Source organism: Zonotrichia leucophrys, chromosome 3 (genome assembly GCF_028769735.1).
Source record: "Zonotrichia leucophrys gambelii isolate GWCS_2022_RI chromosome 3, RI_Zleu_2.0, whole genome shotgun sequence".
Classification (NCBI taxonomy): Eukaryota; Metazoa; Chordata; class Aves; order Passeriformes; family Passerellidae; genus Zonotrichia; species Zonotrichia leucophrys.
In genome coordinates, this window is record NC_088172.1 from 100,303,806 (window position 1) to 100,317,796 (window position 13,991).

At 54.8% G+C, this 13,991-nt stretch overlaps 1 protein-coding gene across 2 annotated transcripts in view; it reads right to left on the reverse strand.

Moving 5' to 3' along the window:
* The window catches only part of PTK7 (protein tyrosine kinase 7 (inactive)), a 34,312-nt gene extending 22,319 nt beyond the window's left edge, over window positions 1-11,993 (reverse strand). For both annotated transcript variants that reach the window (XM_064709572.1, XM_064709571.1), the window contains exon 1: window positions 11,889-11,993. In XM_064709572.1, coding sequence (XP_064565642.1) covers window positions 11,889-11,937 — 49 coding nt within the window. In that variant the 5' untranslated portion in view covers window positions 11,938-11,993. The remainder of the gene's footprint in view (window positions 1-11,888) is intronic.
* Window positions 11,994-13,991: the final 1,998 nt, after the last annotated feature.

Genomic DNA, 13,991 nt, shown 5'->3' on the forward strand with positions numbered 1-13,991 from the left:
GGACTGCTGTCAACCCCACTGCAGGCTGACCTGATCTTGTGGGGCAGACAGTTTGTCCCCAGGGCTGTGGGATTTGCCAGTGGTCTTTAAGGAGAACATGTCAGGGCTGAACTGTGAGCTGAGCTTTGTGCCAGCTTCTCCCAATATCTCAGCACCTCACTCACTCAGAAAAAACTGGAGCAGGAGAGGGAACTCCCCATGGTAGCCAAGCTCCTTGGCTCCCTGAAACTGCTGGGGCTGCTGAACCAGAACAACTGGCCTTGGAGCTGCAGGAGCTGCCTGCCTGCCCTGGGAGCACACTGACACTGCTCCAAGCCATGCTGTGCCCGTGCTCCTGGCACCTGCTGCAAGAGGGGACATGGGCACCTCCACAGGACACTGCACCAGGGAAACATGCCATTCTTTTGGGTCACTGGGTGCTCCCAGGCCCCTCAGAGAAATCCAGATACCATTTCTGAGCAGCCAGCCCAGAAACCAGCCCAAGCCTTGAGTGCAGTGCAGCGGAGCTGGGAGAGGAAGAGGGCAGAGACAGCAGCCAGGTCACTGCTCCTCCTGCCCAAACACTCAGGGCACAGCTGGGGCTGGCAGCACCACTTGGCCCCCAGCCTGTGGAAAAGGAAGTTTTGGCTGAGGAAGTGCTGCTTGCTGGGCATCACAGGCACTGGTGGCCATGGGACCTCCAGGACAACATCTTTGTAGGAGATAAAGAGAGACAGAGGGACAAATGGGACAGAAGCTGGGAATCCTGCTGGCCCAATGAAATCATCTTTCATGGGGCATCAGCCAAAGGCTCCGGAGCAGACACTGCCAGCTGCACTGCCAAGCCCCAGTGAGAAACACAAACGTTTCAAAAGCGACTCAGCAGCACTGACAGACCTGCTGCACCCACTGGTCCTGCCAACCAACTCTGCCAGGCTTGCTCTGAGCCCTGGAGCAATTCCCTGCTCTCCTCACAAACACCTGATGTGTGCTGCTGGCAGGATCCACAGGGATCTGAAGGCTGAGCTCTGGCCAGCACAGCAGAGGGACTGCACTTTTCTCCCACCAAAGGAAAGACAGCAGAAAGATGCCAAGTGGAACCAGGATGAGCCTGGCCCTGAAGGATGATGCTCCCCCCACAATTCCAGCATGGGCCATGTGAGAATGAAAATGTCTTTACGAAGCAAAACTGCTGCTGGCAGAGGAGAGCCCAGGTGGTGCAGAACAGGCAGGCAGAGCTGTGACAGGGCTGGCTCATCACTGCTTGCCCTGGGGCTGGCAGTGAGGACAGGGTCTGTGTGGCTCAGAGCTCATCCCAGGGCAGGGGGGCCAGATCTCCAGGTATCACACCAGGGACAGGCATCACACCACGGACAGGTATCACTCCAGGGCAGCTGGGGCCAGCACCTCCAAGTTTCACCCCAGCTCCTGCCAATCCATCCCCACATCCCTGCACCCAGGCTGAGGGCCAAAGGCTGACGCTGTTGCTGCCATCCCAAGCCCAGCCAAGAGGGATTCCCCCAGAACAGCACTCTGTGTGTGTGTGTGTGTGGATGGAGCTCCTGGCCAGGGCTCTGCATGATTCCTGTTCCAGCTGAAACACCGTTCCAGATGAGGGGAAAAAGCAGAAGAAGCTCCATAAAACCGTCTGGCACTTCCCCTCAGCAAACAGGAGCCCCAGCCAGGCGCTGCAGAGAATGGGAGCACAGGCTGTAAAGACAAAAGGGGGTGGGGGTGGGAAGAGGCCAGGGCAAGGGAAGCAGAGCAGAGAGGAGCAGCAAGCACATGAGGCCTGCAAGCAGAGCCAGCTGCTCCAGCAATGCAGCACCATTAGAGACAGCTGCTGCTCAGAGCCAGCTCCCCTCCACACAGAGAGCTCACAAGGCTGCAGTGGGCATGCAGAACTCCTGCCAGGACTGTGTGCTGCAGAATGAAGCTTATTTATGCCCTGAAAGTGCCTGAGTGAGCTGCTTCTCTGCGTGCTGCCACCAAACCCACTGGAAGGAGGAAAACACCCCCAGTACCACCCAAACCTGTGCTTCCCTCTGGCTGTGCTTGTCTGGACATCCTGCAAATCCTGCTTGCTCAGGGGGTCAGGTGAGAGGGTTACAACCTCACCCAGCACATGGCCCAGCAGCAAACCCCACAAATACCCCGAGAGCTACAGAGCAGAGCCAGCAGGGATAAAGCTGCAGTCAAAAATTCCCATCTACACCACTGCAAATACCCTCTCCATTTTGCTGGCAGCTCCATGTTTACACCATCTGCATGGACTTCAAGCCCACCCATAAGCAACTTGCTGGTCCCAAGCAAGACTCTGTGAGCTGGGGACAAAGGGACAGCTGCACTTCTGAGCCTTGCGTGCAGGGAAACAGACAGGGAGCTTATTTATATCCCAAGCTCTGCTCTAGGATAAATATTTTAAATCTCTCTCCAGGTCATGTCAGTATATTTACAGCTAAGTTTCCCTTAGTTCTGTGCCTGTGGAGACTCAGATGGATTTGCCATGAAGATCCAGCTGGCCAAGCTCTGCAGACAGCTTACAGCTCATGGGAGAAATGGTTCATGCAGTGCCATGCTCTTGAAAATGACACCCATGCTCTGGCAACTGCTGTGTGCTCCTTCCTGCTGCTGCCTCTGCACAGCCCACCCAGCCACTCTGCCTTCCCAGGAACAGGGGGAACTCATGGAGGCTGGGAAATGCCACCACACAACACCAGAATGGGGCAACCCCACTGCTGGGCTCCCCATGGATCACTGCTGCACTGTGGGGCTCTCTCTCACTGGAGCATCTTGCCTCACCATTTGGATGACCAAAGGTAAAAACCTGCTTGCTCCCCTCCTACAGCAAGGAAAGAAGCTCCCAGGAGAGGGAATCACCTTTCCTAGCAGCCACCACAGTGCTGTAAAGTAAAAATTGCTGTGAAAAGGCGCTGAGGAGACACCTGAAATGGGCTCTGCAAGGTTGGGGTTTGAGCTCTGGCTGCCTCTGAAGCTTCAGCAGGATGGACTGGCTGCCCAGGGCTCCCTGCTGGGTTCACAGGGATTCTGTGCCAACCCTCAGAGTGAACCAGGAATGCTGGTTCATAAACACTGCCTGCTGTGCACTGCACATCCATCTCTATCCAGGTGCCACTGGCTTCCTTCTGGCTACAATGCACCACCCACAACTCCCCATATCTGTCTCCAGCTCTGTCCTGCAGATTTCTCCCAGATCCTCCTCTTTGCATTGCTAGAAAGCTGAAGATCAGCCCCATCTCACAGCCATCATTTACAACTGTGCTGTTGGCCAGGACTCACCTCCTGGGAAAAACATCACCAGGGAGGCTGGACCTGCACCATCACCTCTGGAAGCAAAGAGGGCACAGAAAAGAACAGTTCCTTGTTTATTTTCATTAAAGCCATTTATGAATCTATATTAAAAGCCACAAAAATAGGAAAGCAGATGGAGAAGCTAATATTTCTTCTGCTCATGCAATATTAATTAAGAGGTAGCTTCTCTATGAGACATTGCTACATTATCCCAGCTAAAAATGGAAAAAAGTCCCTGAGTGGGAAGACTACGCAGCAGGGCACTTTCTGGAATATTTTACAAATCAATAACTAGGCAGAATGTTTGCTACATATAAATCTAATGCAAAGACCCCGTGTCAAATTAAAGATAAGCTTGGCTATATCACACTCACTGAGACAGAAATTCCTCCTAACCAGATCTCCTTGAAAAATAAGTGCTTTTCTCCCTTGCAGCAGAAAAGCTGATTTCCAATACACCTGCAGGACAAATAGCTCTTACTGGACAGTCAGTAAGAGTATCAGTACAAAGCCACCAGCACAAAGAGTACCTGGGCACCCTAAGCAACCAAATGGCAAGGAAGGACACAAACAGTGGCAGCAGACACTCAGCAAGCAGGTCTTGGGGAGCTCAAAGCAGGTGCCTGCTGCCCAGTGAGGCCACTCAGCAACACAGGGATAATGGATTGCTCCATCAAACCCATGGCAGGCCTTTGTCTGCAGGAATGCATCAGCAGCCAGTGAGAGGCAGGCCAAAATCCCAGCAAGGCCACAGAAACAAAACATGATGGTGAAGCATGCCCAGGATGACAGCCTTTTGTTATTTCCTTGCCCAAATGTTAACCATTCAGATTAATGCTTTCTGCTTCAGGCCACGTGGCTTTGAGACTTTTCTCCAGCTGAGCAGAAGAATCCTTACCCAGAAAGTCTCGTGATTTCCAAGGACCAGCTGAACATCTCAGCAGCCCTGCCCTGATTTCCCATCACCTGCTGTGAACTGGAGGAAAGGCTCAGGGAGACAAAGGCAATCCCTGCATGGCAGGAGGAAGCCACAGCCACACCTGGGAGAGCAGCAGTGCCCAGAGGCAGGCACTGGAGAGAAACCAAGCAGCAGAGTCTGAGAAGGGGGCGTGTGGCAAGCCATGGCAGGTCTGCATGCAGAAGAGGAATCAGGAAGAGCTGGAGATGGGAGGCACAGCTGGAAAAGGAACAGCTGCACTTGAGCCAGGAAAAGGCAGCAAACAGAGACAGGGCAGGGGCAGAAGGGTGAGTGCTGGCAAGCAGCTCCTCCACTCACACAACATGCAGGAGAGCCAGCAGGAGTTAACTCAGAAGATGGAAAAAAAATCAGATGTGCTGCCTTTGTCACTCAGCTTTTGCTTGGAATGTGGTGAACAAAGAACTGCTTGAACCTGGCTGGAGGAAAGAATGACCACAGAGCAAAATCTCACTGCTGCAGGAGCAGTCCCAGCCCAGGAACTGGCAGCCCCACAGCACCTGCCAGGTGTGTGCCAGGCTCATGGTGTTTGCAGCAGCCCATATGGATGGACAGGAACAAAGAACATCAAGTAACTCATGAGAAGCTTTGGATTCTTTTCGTCCCAGACAATTTGTACAATTCTTGCCACTGCTGAAAGAGACTTGTGGTGCTGGTCCCTCTGCAAAGGCAACTGCACAACTTGATCTCAGCAGCCCAAACCCATCCATGCTCCCATGAATGGTTAAGGAGAACTGGATGCACTGCCCTTTGTGGCACCCTCCAAGATTTTATTCTCTCTGGTCTTGTCTTTGCTAGGAAAGACAAATCCATAATCTTCTCTCCAATGAATGGTTCTCAGAGATCCAGGCCCAGCAGCATGGAGCAGCTCCGTGCCACAGCAGAGCCAGGACACACACCAAGGCACGCTGCAGTGCAGCAATAAAGGCACTTGCAAGCAGCAGCTTGTCCTGCCCTTAACCATTTGGACAGCCACTGCATGGTTTGAATCAAAGGCTTCCTTTGTGCTCCCAAAGAAGCCAATGAGCAACTGCACGGAGGAGAGAGTTTAGAGCAGGTCTTAAGCAATACCGTGCCTATCTTGTGCCAGCATCACTCACAGAAAGGACAGCCCCCCTTTCCCACCCAGAGGCACACAGAGCCTCCCCTCTGCAGCCAGAAGGGGACCTGGCCTCCACATGCCATGGCTCTGGGGACAGACCTGTCTGGCTTTGCTCTGGAGTGACAGAGGACAGAGCCAACTGCCCAAATCAACAGCAGGAGGGTGCAGTCCTGGCTGCTCCAAACCTTGCTTCACAACAGCATCACAGGAGAGGAAAAGTTACAAAGCCTTGTTATCTTAGAGCTACAAACATCTCAGGCGTTAGCACCAAGGTCTGAGCCCAGCGCTCACAGACACTGCTCTCACCCAGGAACTGAACACAGGTCAGGCAGGGGCTGAAATACAAACAGCCTTGTAATCCTCACTCAAACCCCAGCTCCTTTCTGCCCTGGGTCCCAGCACAGGCAGCAGCCCATTGCTTTCTCCCACCTTGAAACACCTTGCTTTCCAGAGAGGGAAGGCTCATGCCCTGCAATCAAATGTGTCACACCACCTTCCAGACAGAAATCTGCTGCTGTCAGTTTTCTTCATTCATCATCCTGCACAATACAACCATAACCCAAGCCATCCCAACCTCCCAGAGGTGCAGTGCAGACCACCTGACAGTGCTGGATCCAATTCATGGATGCTCAGGGGCCCTGTGCACGCTCCAGTTCACAGGTGCCAGATCCCTGCCTGCTGCATTCCAGTCAGAGCCTAATCTGACAAGGGGGAGACACACCACTGGTATCCCACTGGCAAGCACCATCTCACAGGAGGAATCACCACCTAAAACCAGCCATGCCTCCTCCCTGACACACAATCTGTATGCTCACAAGTGCTCCTCACTGTTAATCCTAAATTCTGCAGTTGGACTCAGTTTTTATTCTGCTCTCGGAGGCACCTGAACACCTCAGCATTCATCTCTTCACTTCCAGCAGAAATGTTTTAATTACAACACAGGCCTTGCCCTGGATGGCACTTACAGTTTTTAAGGATTAGAATGCATTCTCAGAAGAGGCCCCCTTGCAGAACAATTTCAGGAGGTCAAAATGAGAGAATAGAGGATGGATTTTTGAAAGCTGATCAAATAAAAGGAGCAGCCCCAGGCAGTAACAGTCTGCAAAGAGTATCAAAATAGCGCCCACCCATCAACTTTCCCAAACTGCTAAACAAGCAGGCTTGGGGAAAGGCAGAGCTGAGCAGGCACACCGAAACTGCTCATCCCAGGCACACAGCTCAGGCTTTCAGAAACTTGCAAACCCCTCTGAAGTCCCCCCCTTGCCTCTCTCTTTGCTGATCAGACAGCGTGCATTAGTCACCTCTCAACGCACAGGTAAGGAACCTATTCTGTGACCAGACAGAGACTGCTTCCCTGGAAAAGACCAGGCTTAAGTTAAGACTGGAAGTACTGCACAGGTCAGCCTTTTAAGCTCAGGAAAAACATTTCTGTATTAAGTTTAAAAAAGAGCTGGCAGGAGTGAGAAACTGAGCCGAAGCAGCAGTCAATGAAAAGCACATGCACTGCAGACCTGGCTGCCAACACAAATTGATGCTTTAAAACAAAGACCACTTGTGTTTTGGCTTGAAGATCTTCCACAGCTACTCAGCAAGAGCTGCACAGATTAAAAGGAGACACAGGTAAACACAGAACAGTGCTGACTGCCAACTATTTCCCTGGAACAAAGGAATGACCAGAAATGGAGTCCTTGCCGTGACTGGGTGGCATGGGTTCATCCTCACTGTGCTGTCCCGTGCCAAAGAAGGCAGAGACAATAGGAAATGCTGGACAAACCTATTCAGCCTCTATTTAAGCAGCACCTGGATCCAGAGCCTGAACCTGGAGAGTTGCAGCTGCTTAAAACACTGAATGTGCCTCCAACCTCAAGAGCCTACAGGAGCTTCACTACAGTCAGCCTTCACTTTTCTTCTTCACCATTTCCAGAAGCCTTCACTCTTCTTCTTCACCCATTTCCCTGAACAATTGTTCCTCCAGCTCTTCACTCCCTGGCACTACAGACACCTGTGTGCCTCCTGCAAAATAAGACTCTGGTCTAGCTCCCAAACCAACACACATCCATTTATGTCTTGCAAGCTTTTTTCCTTCCTACTGCTTGCATATTCAGAAGACACAGGAAGACTGAAACAGGAGATGGTCTTCTGCACAAAGATGATCCTTCCTCCAGTCTGGGCCTTTTTTAGGCACACCAGCTGTCCACTCTAAACCAAATGGCAAAGTCAACAGCTCCCCTTGCAATGCAAAGGTGGATTTGCTGGTCCTGTGTCCCTTCAGGGGTGACCTGACACTGCTCCTTCCTCTAACACCCAACAGCAGTGCAGGAAAGCAGCCACTGTGGCAGGCAAGAAAAAGGGGAAAGCTGACAGCTCATCAGCACAGCAGATCCTGACAGGGTCTGGTAGCATGAAGGAGGTGGAATTGCAGGACTCTGAACAGGCCACATCCTCCAGAATCAAAAATCTGTGTGCTTGCCTCCATATGCTGTGGTTCAGCAGTGTCAGCATTATGAAGGAAGCAAAAAAGTTTCTACAAGAGCCCAGGGCCCCTGACCTTACAAGCAACTCCCTCTGAAGAGCCTCCCAGAAACCAGAGCCCAACATTTCTGGGCTGCTGAAAGCTCACACGGACATCAGGAACAAGATGTGACCCATGTGCAGAGCCCCCACACCATGGCAGAACCCAGGGAATGGCCACTGCTCTAGCAGCAGCCACATGAGAAGCCTGAAAACCTTCAGCATCCTGCCTCCTTCCTCATCAGGTCTCCCCCAGAGAACAAATCCTTCTGTGTCCAGCAGCATGATTGCTTTTTTCAGGCAAGGCAGCACACAAGGTATGCTGGAGGCACAGCACAGCCCTTTAACCCCTCTGTGAAATACAATATCTGTTCTTCCAACAAACTAAAAGTATTTTTAAGTAGCTCTGGGATGCCGCTTCCCAATATCTTCCAGGCAAGGAACAAGACATGGAATCAGGCCATCCACCTTGGCACCTCTGCCATGCTGAAACACACTGAGCCCAGGAAACAACACGTTACCAGCTGCCAAATTATTATTTCTCCATCTCTCTTCCTCCTCTTCTCACAGACATGGTTCCTTTCTTGTAAAGGTGGAAGACACTGCAGTTGCCCTTCTGCCACCTCAGACACTATCAGCCTTCTCCAGCAGGTACTGCCATGCCAAAGGTGGGGCTGCCTCTTTCCCTTACACAGCAAAATCCACTGTGCTGGTTCACAGCCTTTGCAAACCCCACCAAACCCAAAGCTAACACCCTGTGCAACTTAAACCTCACCAAGAGGAATGTTCCTGTGCATCTGCCAAGCATCTTGCTAGCCCTGCTGCCCTCCAGGCCTCCAAAGAGCTGCCTGTCCCAGCCCCTGAGACCAACACTTCATGCCAGGAGAATGAGAACTGTTCCTTGGGGTCTGCACAAACAATTGCATGTCCTCCAGTCCCAGGGGAATTTCCCTCCAAACACCACAGCAGCAACTGCCTTCACAAAGAGCACGTTTGTACCCAGGTCTGTCCACTTCTAAATAAGCATTTGTTCCAAGTTCCCAAATATCGAAAGCAGTGGAAACACCCACTGCTAATGTGAAATACTTTGCATTCCAGGCCTGAGAGGTATGCTTGAAAATGTTCAGAGAGGAAAGAGTGTTTATTCACTGGGAAGAGGTGTACTAGGTCCTGCTATTTACTTTAGTCCACGTGTGCTTGCTGGAATACAGCTTTGATCTTTGCAACTTAAATAGCAGATGAATTGAAACGAAGGCAAGAAAAATATTAGTGTAAAGATCCTCCAGTAAATACCTGTAACCAGACCCCACAGCTTTCAGATCCCTTTGAAGTGCCTTATCACTCACAGCCAAACTGGCCCTCATGTTCTTGCCCACTGCCTCAAGGTGAGACTCTTCCTACCCCTTTCCCACCTTCTTCCCTCCATTCCTTCAGAGGAAGTGCAGCCTGCCCTCCCAGGACACACACACCTATCTGCTTGGATGCAGCCTTTGGCCAAACAAGGTGAGACCTAGCACCTGAGCAATTAGCAGATGTGAGCTGCCATTCCCCCACATCCCTTGAACAAGAGGGATTCAGCAGACTGGGAGGGAACACGAACATTCATCACCCAGCAGGCAACTAAACACCGGTGCTTGCTGCAGTTCAAACATCTGCCCATCTGCCTTTAGAAGATGGTCTCATTCCAGGTCGATTAAGAGCTCAGAACACATCTTTAAGGGATCTTTAAACATGACAGACCCCCTCCCAGCGATTCTGGAGCCCACTGTGCAGACAAAGTGCCTATGGCCAGGACTATGGAGTTGCCATCCTTTGAAGCTCCTGGCACTTGGAGGTTCCAGCCTGCCCTGAGCACTGTCTGCACACAGCCAAGTCCCAAGGGGGATCAGATCATTCCTGTTCTCATAAATTTTCTTCTTTAAGACCAGGCTTGCTAGGAAGCACAAGAAAAGCACTGCCATACAGAAACACACAGCACAACACAGGACATCGAGGCATTTCCAGAACAAAATAGACCTTTTGGTTTTGGGGCTTTTTCTTTTTTTTTTGCTTTAAAGGAAAGTTGACTCAGCAAATATTTCCTCTGCTAGCATTTCAACCACATGTTCCAGCAGAAGTCAGCACACATCTGGCACGCTGCAGTGCCACTGCCAGAAAGATCACAGCTTCATGAACAATGGAAGTGGAGGAAAAGGGAGCAGCAGCCCAGGCACTGAGCACTTCTGGAACACATACATGGCAAAGGACCTGTGTGAGGCACGGATACTCCACACCTCCCAGGTCTTTCCATGGTGCTCTTTCCAAACTCCATCCACAGGCAGAGAGACAATGCCCTGCAGCCTACAAAACTTACCTGCAGCCTGTAAAAGCTACACATCAAACTGCACGTTTTGGCTACATTGGTGGCACCTGAGATTTTTCAGTGTCTGCGAGCTGGACAGTTGCATGTCACCCCCAGTGCTGTAGGATGTGATCCTGCTCAGCAAGAGAAACAAGGATTGGTGCAGCACAGAAACTCCAGCGACTGCAGAGTGGCAGGAGAGGCAGCACACAGCCCTCACAGGCAGGGCTGCACATCCCAGCTGCCAGTGGTGGCATCCTGGCACACAGGTGACCGCTGTGGCAGCTCCAAAGGGCCCTTCCACTTCAATCCAGAGCAGGCACTCCCCCGCCAGAACAGCCTTCCCAGAGGCTGCCAAGGCGGATGGCAATCACGGCGCTAATCAGCTAAGTAAGTGCTGCTTTTCCCTGCTTATCAGCTGTAAATTGGACAATACTTGCCGCCTGGCAGCAGGGCTCAGCCACGGCTCCAGATATGGGCGGGCAGCAGCCCAGCAGATATCTTTCCCTCCGAGGCAATATTCCACCCAGGTGCTAAACTAAGATTGCTCTTGATTTTACAGCAGAAACTGCAAAGCAAACTCTACAACTGTGCGCGGTGGGACAGAAGGGACTGCACACAGCGACTGCCAGGGTTCCTAAGTGAAGAAACAAGGTGATGTGGCGCGGGGCAGCCGTGGGGCCCTTCAAAGCCGGGCTGGAACACAGCTCACAGCCCCTGCGGCTCGAACGCACAGCCAAGACCTTGGGCTCCTCAGACAAGGAAAATGGTGCGGGGAGGGCAGTGGGGAGAAACACCACGGGGCAGAGCAAGAGGAGGAGAGCTCAGGCCCTGCAGTTACACTGTGAAAAGCAGCAGCAGCCCCGAGAACCAAGGGCCGCGGAGCTGGGATCGGGCAGGAAGAGTGAGCGGCACGGGGGGCGGGGCAGAGCGCTCATCCAGATGCGCTCAGCAAGGGACAAAAACCCCTCGGCGGCCGGCAGGTCAATTTCCATCTCCACGGGTGGTAGCTCACCGCGGGCCCGCTGTTTTTCCTCGGGAGTCTGATCTGAGCAGAATTCACAGGAAAAACCCCGCGCCGCTCCGCGCAGCCTGCCCGGTGTCAGCCCTGCCCCCGGGGCCGGCGGGGCGCGGGTCGGAGCCGAGCCCCGCTTCAGGGGTCTCCGGGACCCTTCCCGGCCCGCCCCGTTCGCCGTCTCCAGCCAGCAAATGCCTGGCGCATTTGCATCCCCGTGGATTTCGGCACGACGCTCCCCCTTCGGAGCGGGCGGGCGGGCAGGGCGAGCCGGCGCACGCCGGGGAAGGAGAGCCGGGCGAGGCGCCCCGGCGGCTCCCGCAGCACGGCGGGGCTGGCGGGCCGGGGGCGCGGCCGGCCCGCACCGGGAACAGACGGGGCCCCAGCAGCCCCCGCTCCGCGCCCGAGTGGGACCAGCGGGCCCCATCGCCGCCGGGCTCACGGGAAGCCGGGGGGGCGCGGACCACCGGAGGCTCGGCCCCGGACACGGCCGCTCCACCTTCACCCCCCCGGGGCCGGCCGTGGACCCCCGCCCGCCGGCCCAGGCACGGAGTGGAGCGGAGGCGCGAAGCTCCGCCGCCCCCGCCCCGCCGCCGGGACCCGCGCTCCCTGCCCGGGGGAGGCTGCGGGGGCTGTCCCGGCCCGCACTCACCCAGCACCAGCAGTGCCCGCACCGCCGCCATCCTCCGCGCCGCCGCCATCCCCCGTGCCGGTCAGCGTGCCCGCCGGACCCCAGCCATGCCGCCGCCGCCCCGCCCGCCGCCGCCGGGAGGGGTTCCGGAGGAGGGGCGGCCACCGGAAACCGGGCGGGGTCGGGAGGAGCGGGGTCCCCCAGGCAGCGCCCGGCTCGGCCCCCCGTGCCTCCGTCGCGGTGCTCGGGGCTCGCTGGCGCCATCCCCCGCAGAGCAGAGCCCAGCCGGCCCGGGGCGGGGAGGCCGCGCCGCGCTCCTCCGTACCCCCGGTACCCTCCTATGCTCCTGCCAGCGCCCCCGGTGCCCCGAGCTGCGAGGAGGCGACGCCGCTCCCCTCCCGCCCGGGGGCTCCTTGTAGCCGCGCTGTTTGTTAAACTGATGGCGGATCCCGGTCTGCACCGCTGTGAATGACCCTACAAAGGCACCGGGGCAGCGAGGAGCCAGGAGAACCCTGCTACGGGCAGAGGCTGGGCACAGTCCCGGTGTACAGCACGCTGCCGCTCCTCGTTGCTCCTCTGCAGGACCCGAGCAGCAAGAGCTGTCTGTCCATCTGCATGGCCCACACTGGAGCCTCTCTGCCCGAGCCAGTGCCTCTGGTGGAACCTGCTGCAGCCCTGCACCACCGGCTCTGGCAGCTGTCACTCTGAACAGCAGCTTTCCGGCTGGTTTGTTGAGCCTCCAAAATACTGGTTTTGGTACTGTGTGGAAGATGAGCCATCAGACATGGCCCTGAGCACTGCTGGATGCATCACAGAGGATGCTGGAGCCTTTACTCAGCAAAACCCGTGGCACAGGATTGGAGTGTGCTTGCTGCCCTGTGTGGCTGCACCAGCCTGGTTGGTGCTGCACCAAAGCCCCCACAGAGCTGCTCCCACAGGGCATGCAGCTGTGGAACTCTGCCAGTAACCACAGACCAGTCCCCTCTCACAGGAAAGCCACCACCTCCTGCCACCAAAAGCTGTTCTGGTTTTGGTTGGGCACCAAGCAGCCTCAGAGGAAGTGGTAGCCTATTCAACACTCTGTAGAAAGGAAGTTTTTCTTCCACCTGCAAGCTCGGGGCAAGCAAAGCAGCTGATAAGAGAAAGGGTCTCTGTCCCACACACTAGCAGACTTTGTTCTCCCACTGATACCGAGCCACCTGACCCCAGCTTCAGGGAATTGTTTCTTTCCCCAGGAGGGAAAGTGAGCTAAGCCCTGCTGAACCAGGTATCATGACTTCTCCAAGGAGCACTTGCCACATCAGTGCTGCAGGCTGTGAGTGCATCTCCTGGGTCCATAATGCCTTTAGTGCCCCAGGAACAAGAGCTGCATCACAAGGTAACCAGGGAACCACTGTCTGCCTTGCTGTGCTCACCCAGACTCTGCCTCAGGCTCCCTTACAGAGAAGGGTGTATCATGCTCAGTCCCACTCTTCCCAGAGCCACGGGCTGGGTATCCAGGCTCCCCACAGCCAGAGGGGACAGTGAGCAGCACCTGACTGGAGAGAGAGGAGTGGCAGAAGCCACCTGTGCTGCTGGGCAGGGAGACCACAGAGGGAGCCAGGCCTTCCAGCCACTCCTACCCCCCAGCTGCAGCACAGAGACAAAGGGCCAGAGCTGGAGTTTGTGCAGGCAGCAAGGCACACAGCGTGAGAAAACTCATTGGGAACTGTGTCAGAAGCAGTTAAGAGTCTCTCCACACCAAGCCTGCTGAGCACATTCCTGCAGGAGTGCACCAGCTCCTGCACCCAACCAGCAGGACATGCAGCTGCATTTGAATTCTCACCCCAAAGGTCAGGTGCCCACGTGGAGTACAGCCACAGGATCCAACTTCTGCACCAGGGAAAAACGAGGCACACCCCATCCAACAGACAAACCACCTTACCTGCAGGGAGGAGAGTGTGCCCACACTTCTTGCAGCAGCAACAGAAGCAGCCTGTGCAGTAATGCAGAGGGAGTGTAGCTGTAACCTGGGCGAATTAGAGCCACAGCTTTGCAGCCTGGAACATCTCCAGGAAGGAGACAGCAAGGCTCTTCCCAAGCCAACCCAGCCACCCCCCATCCACACCATCAGTGATCTGCAGC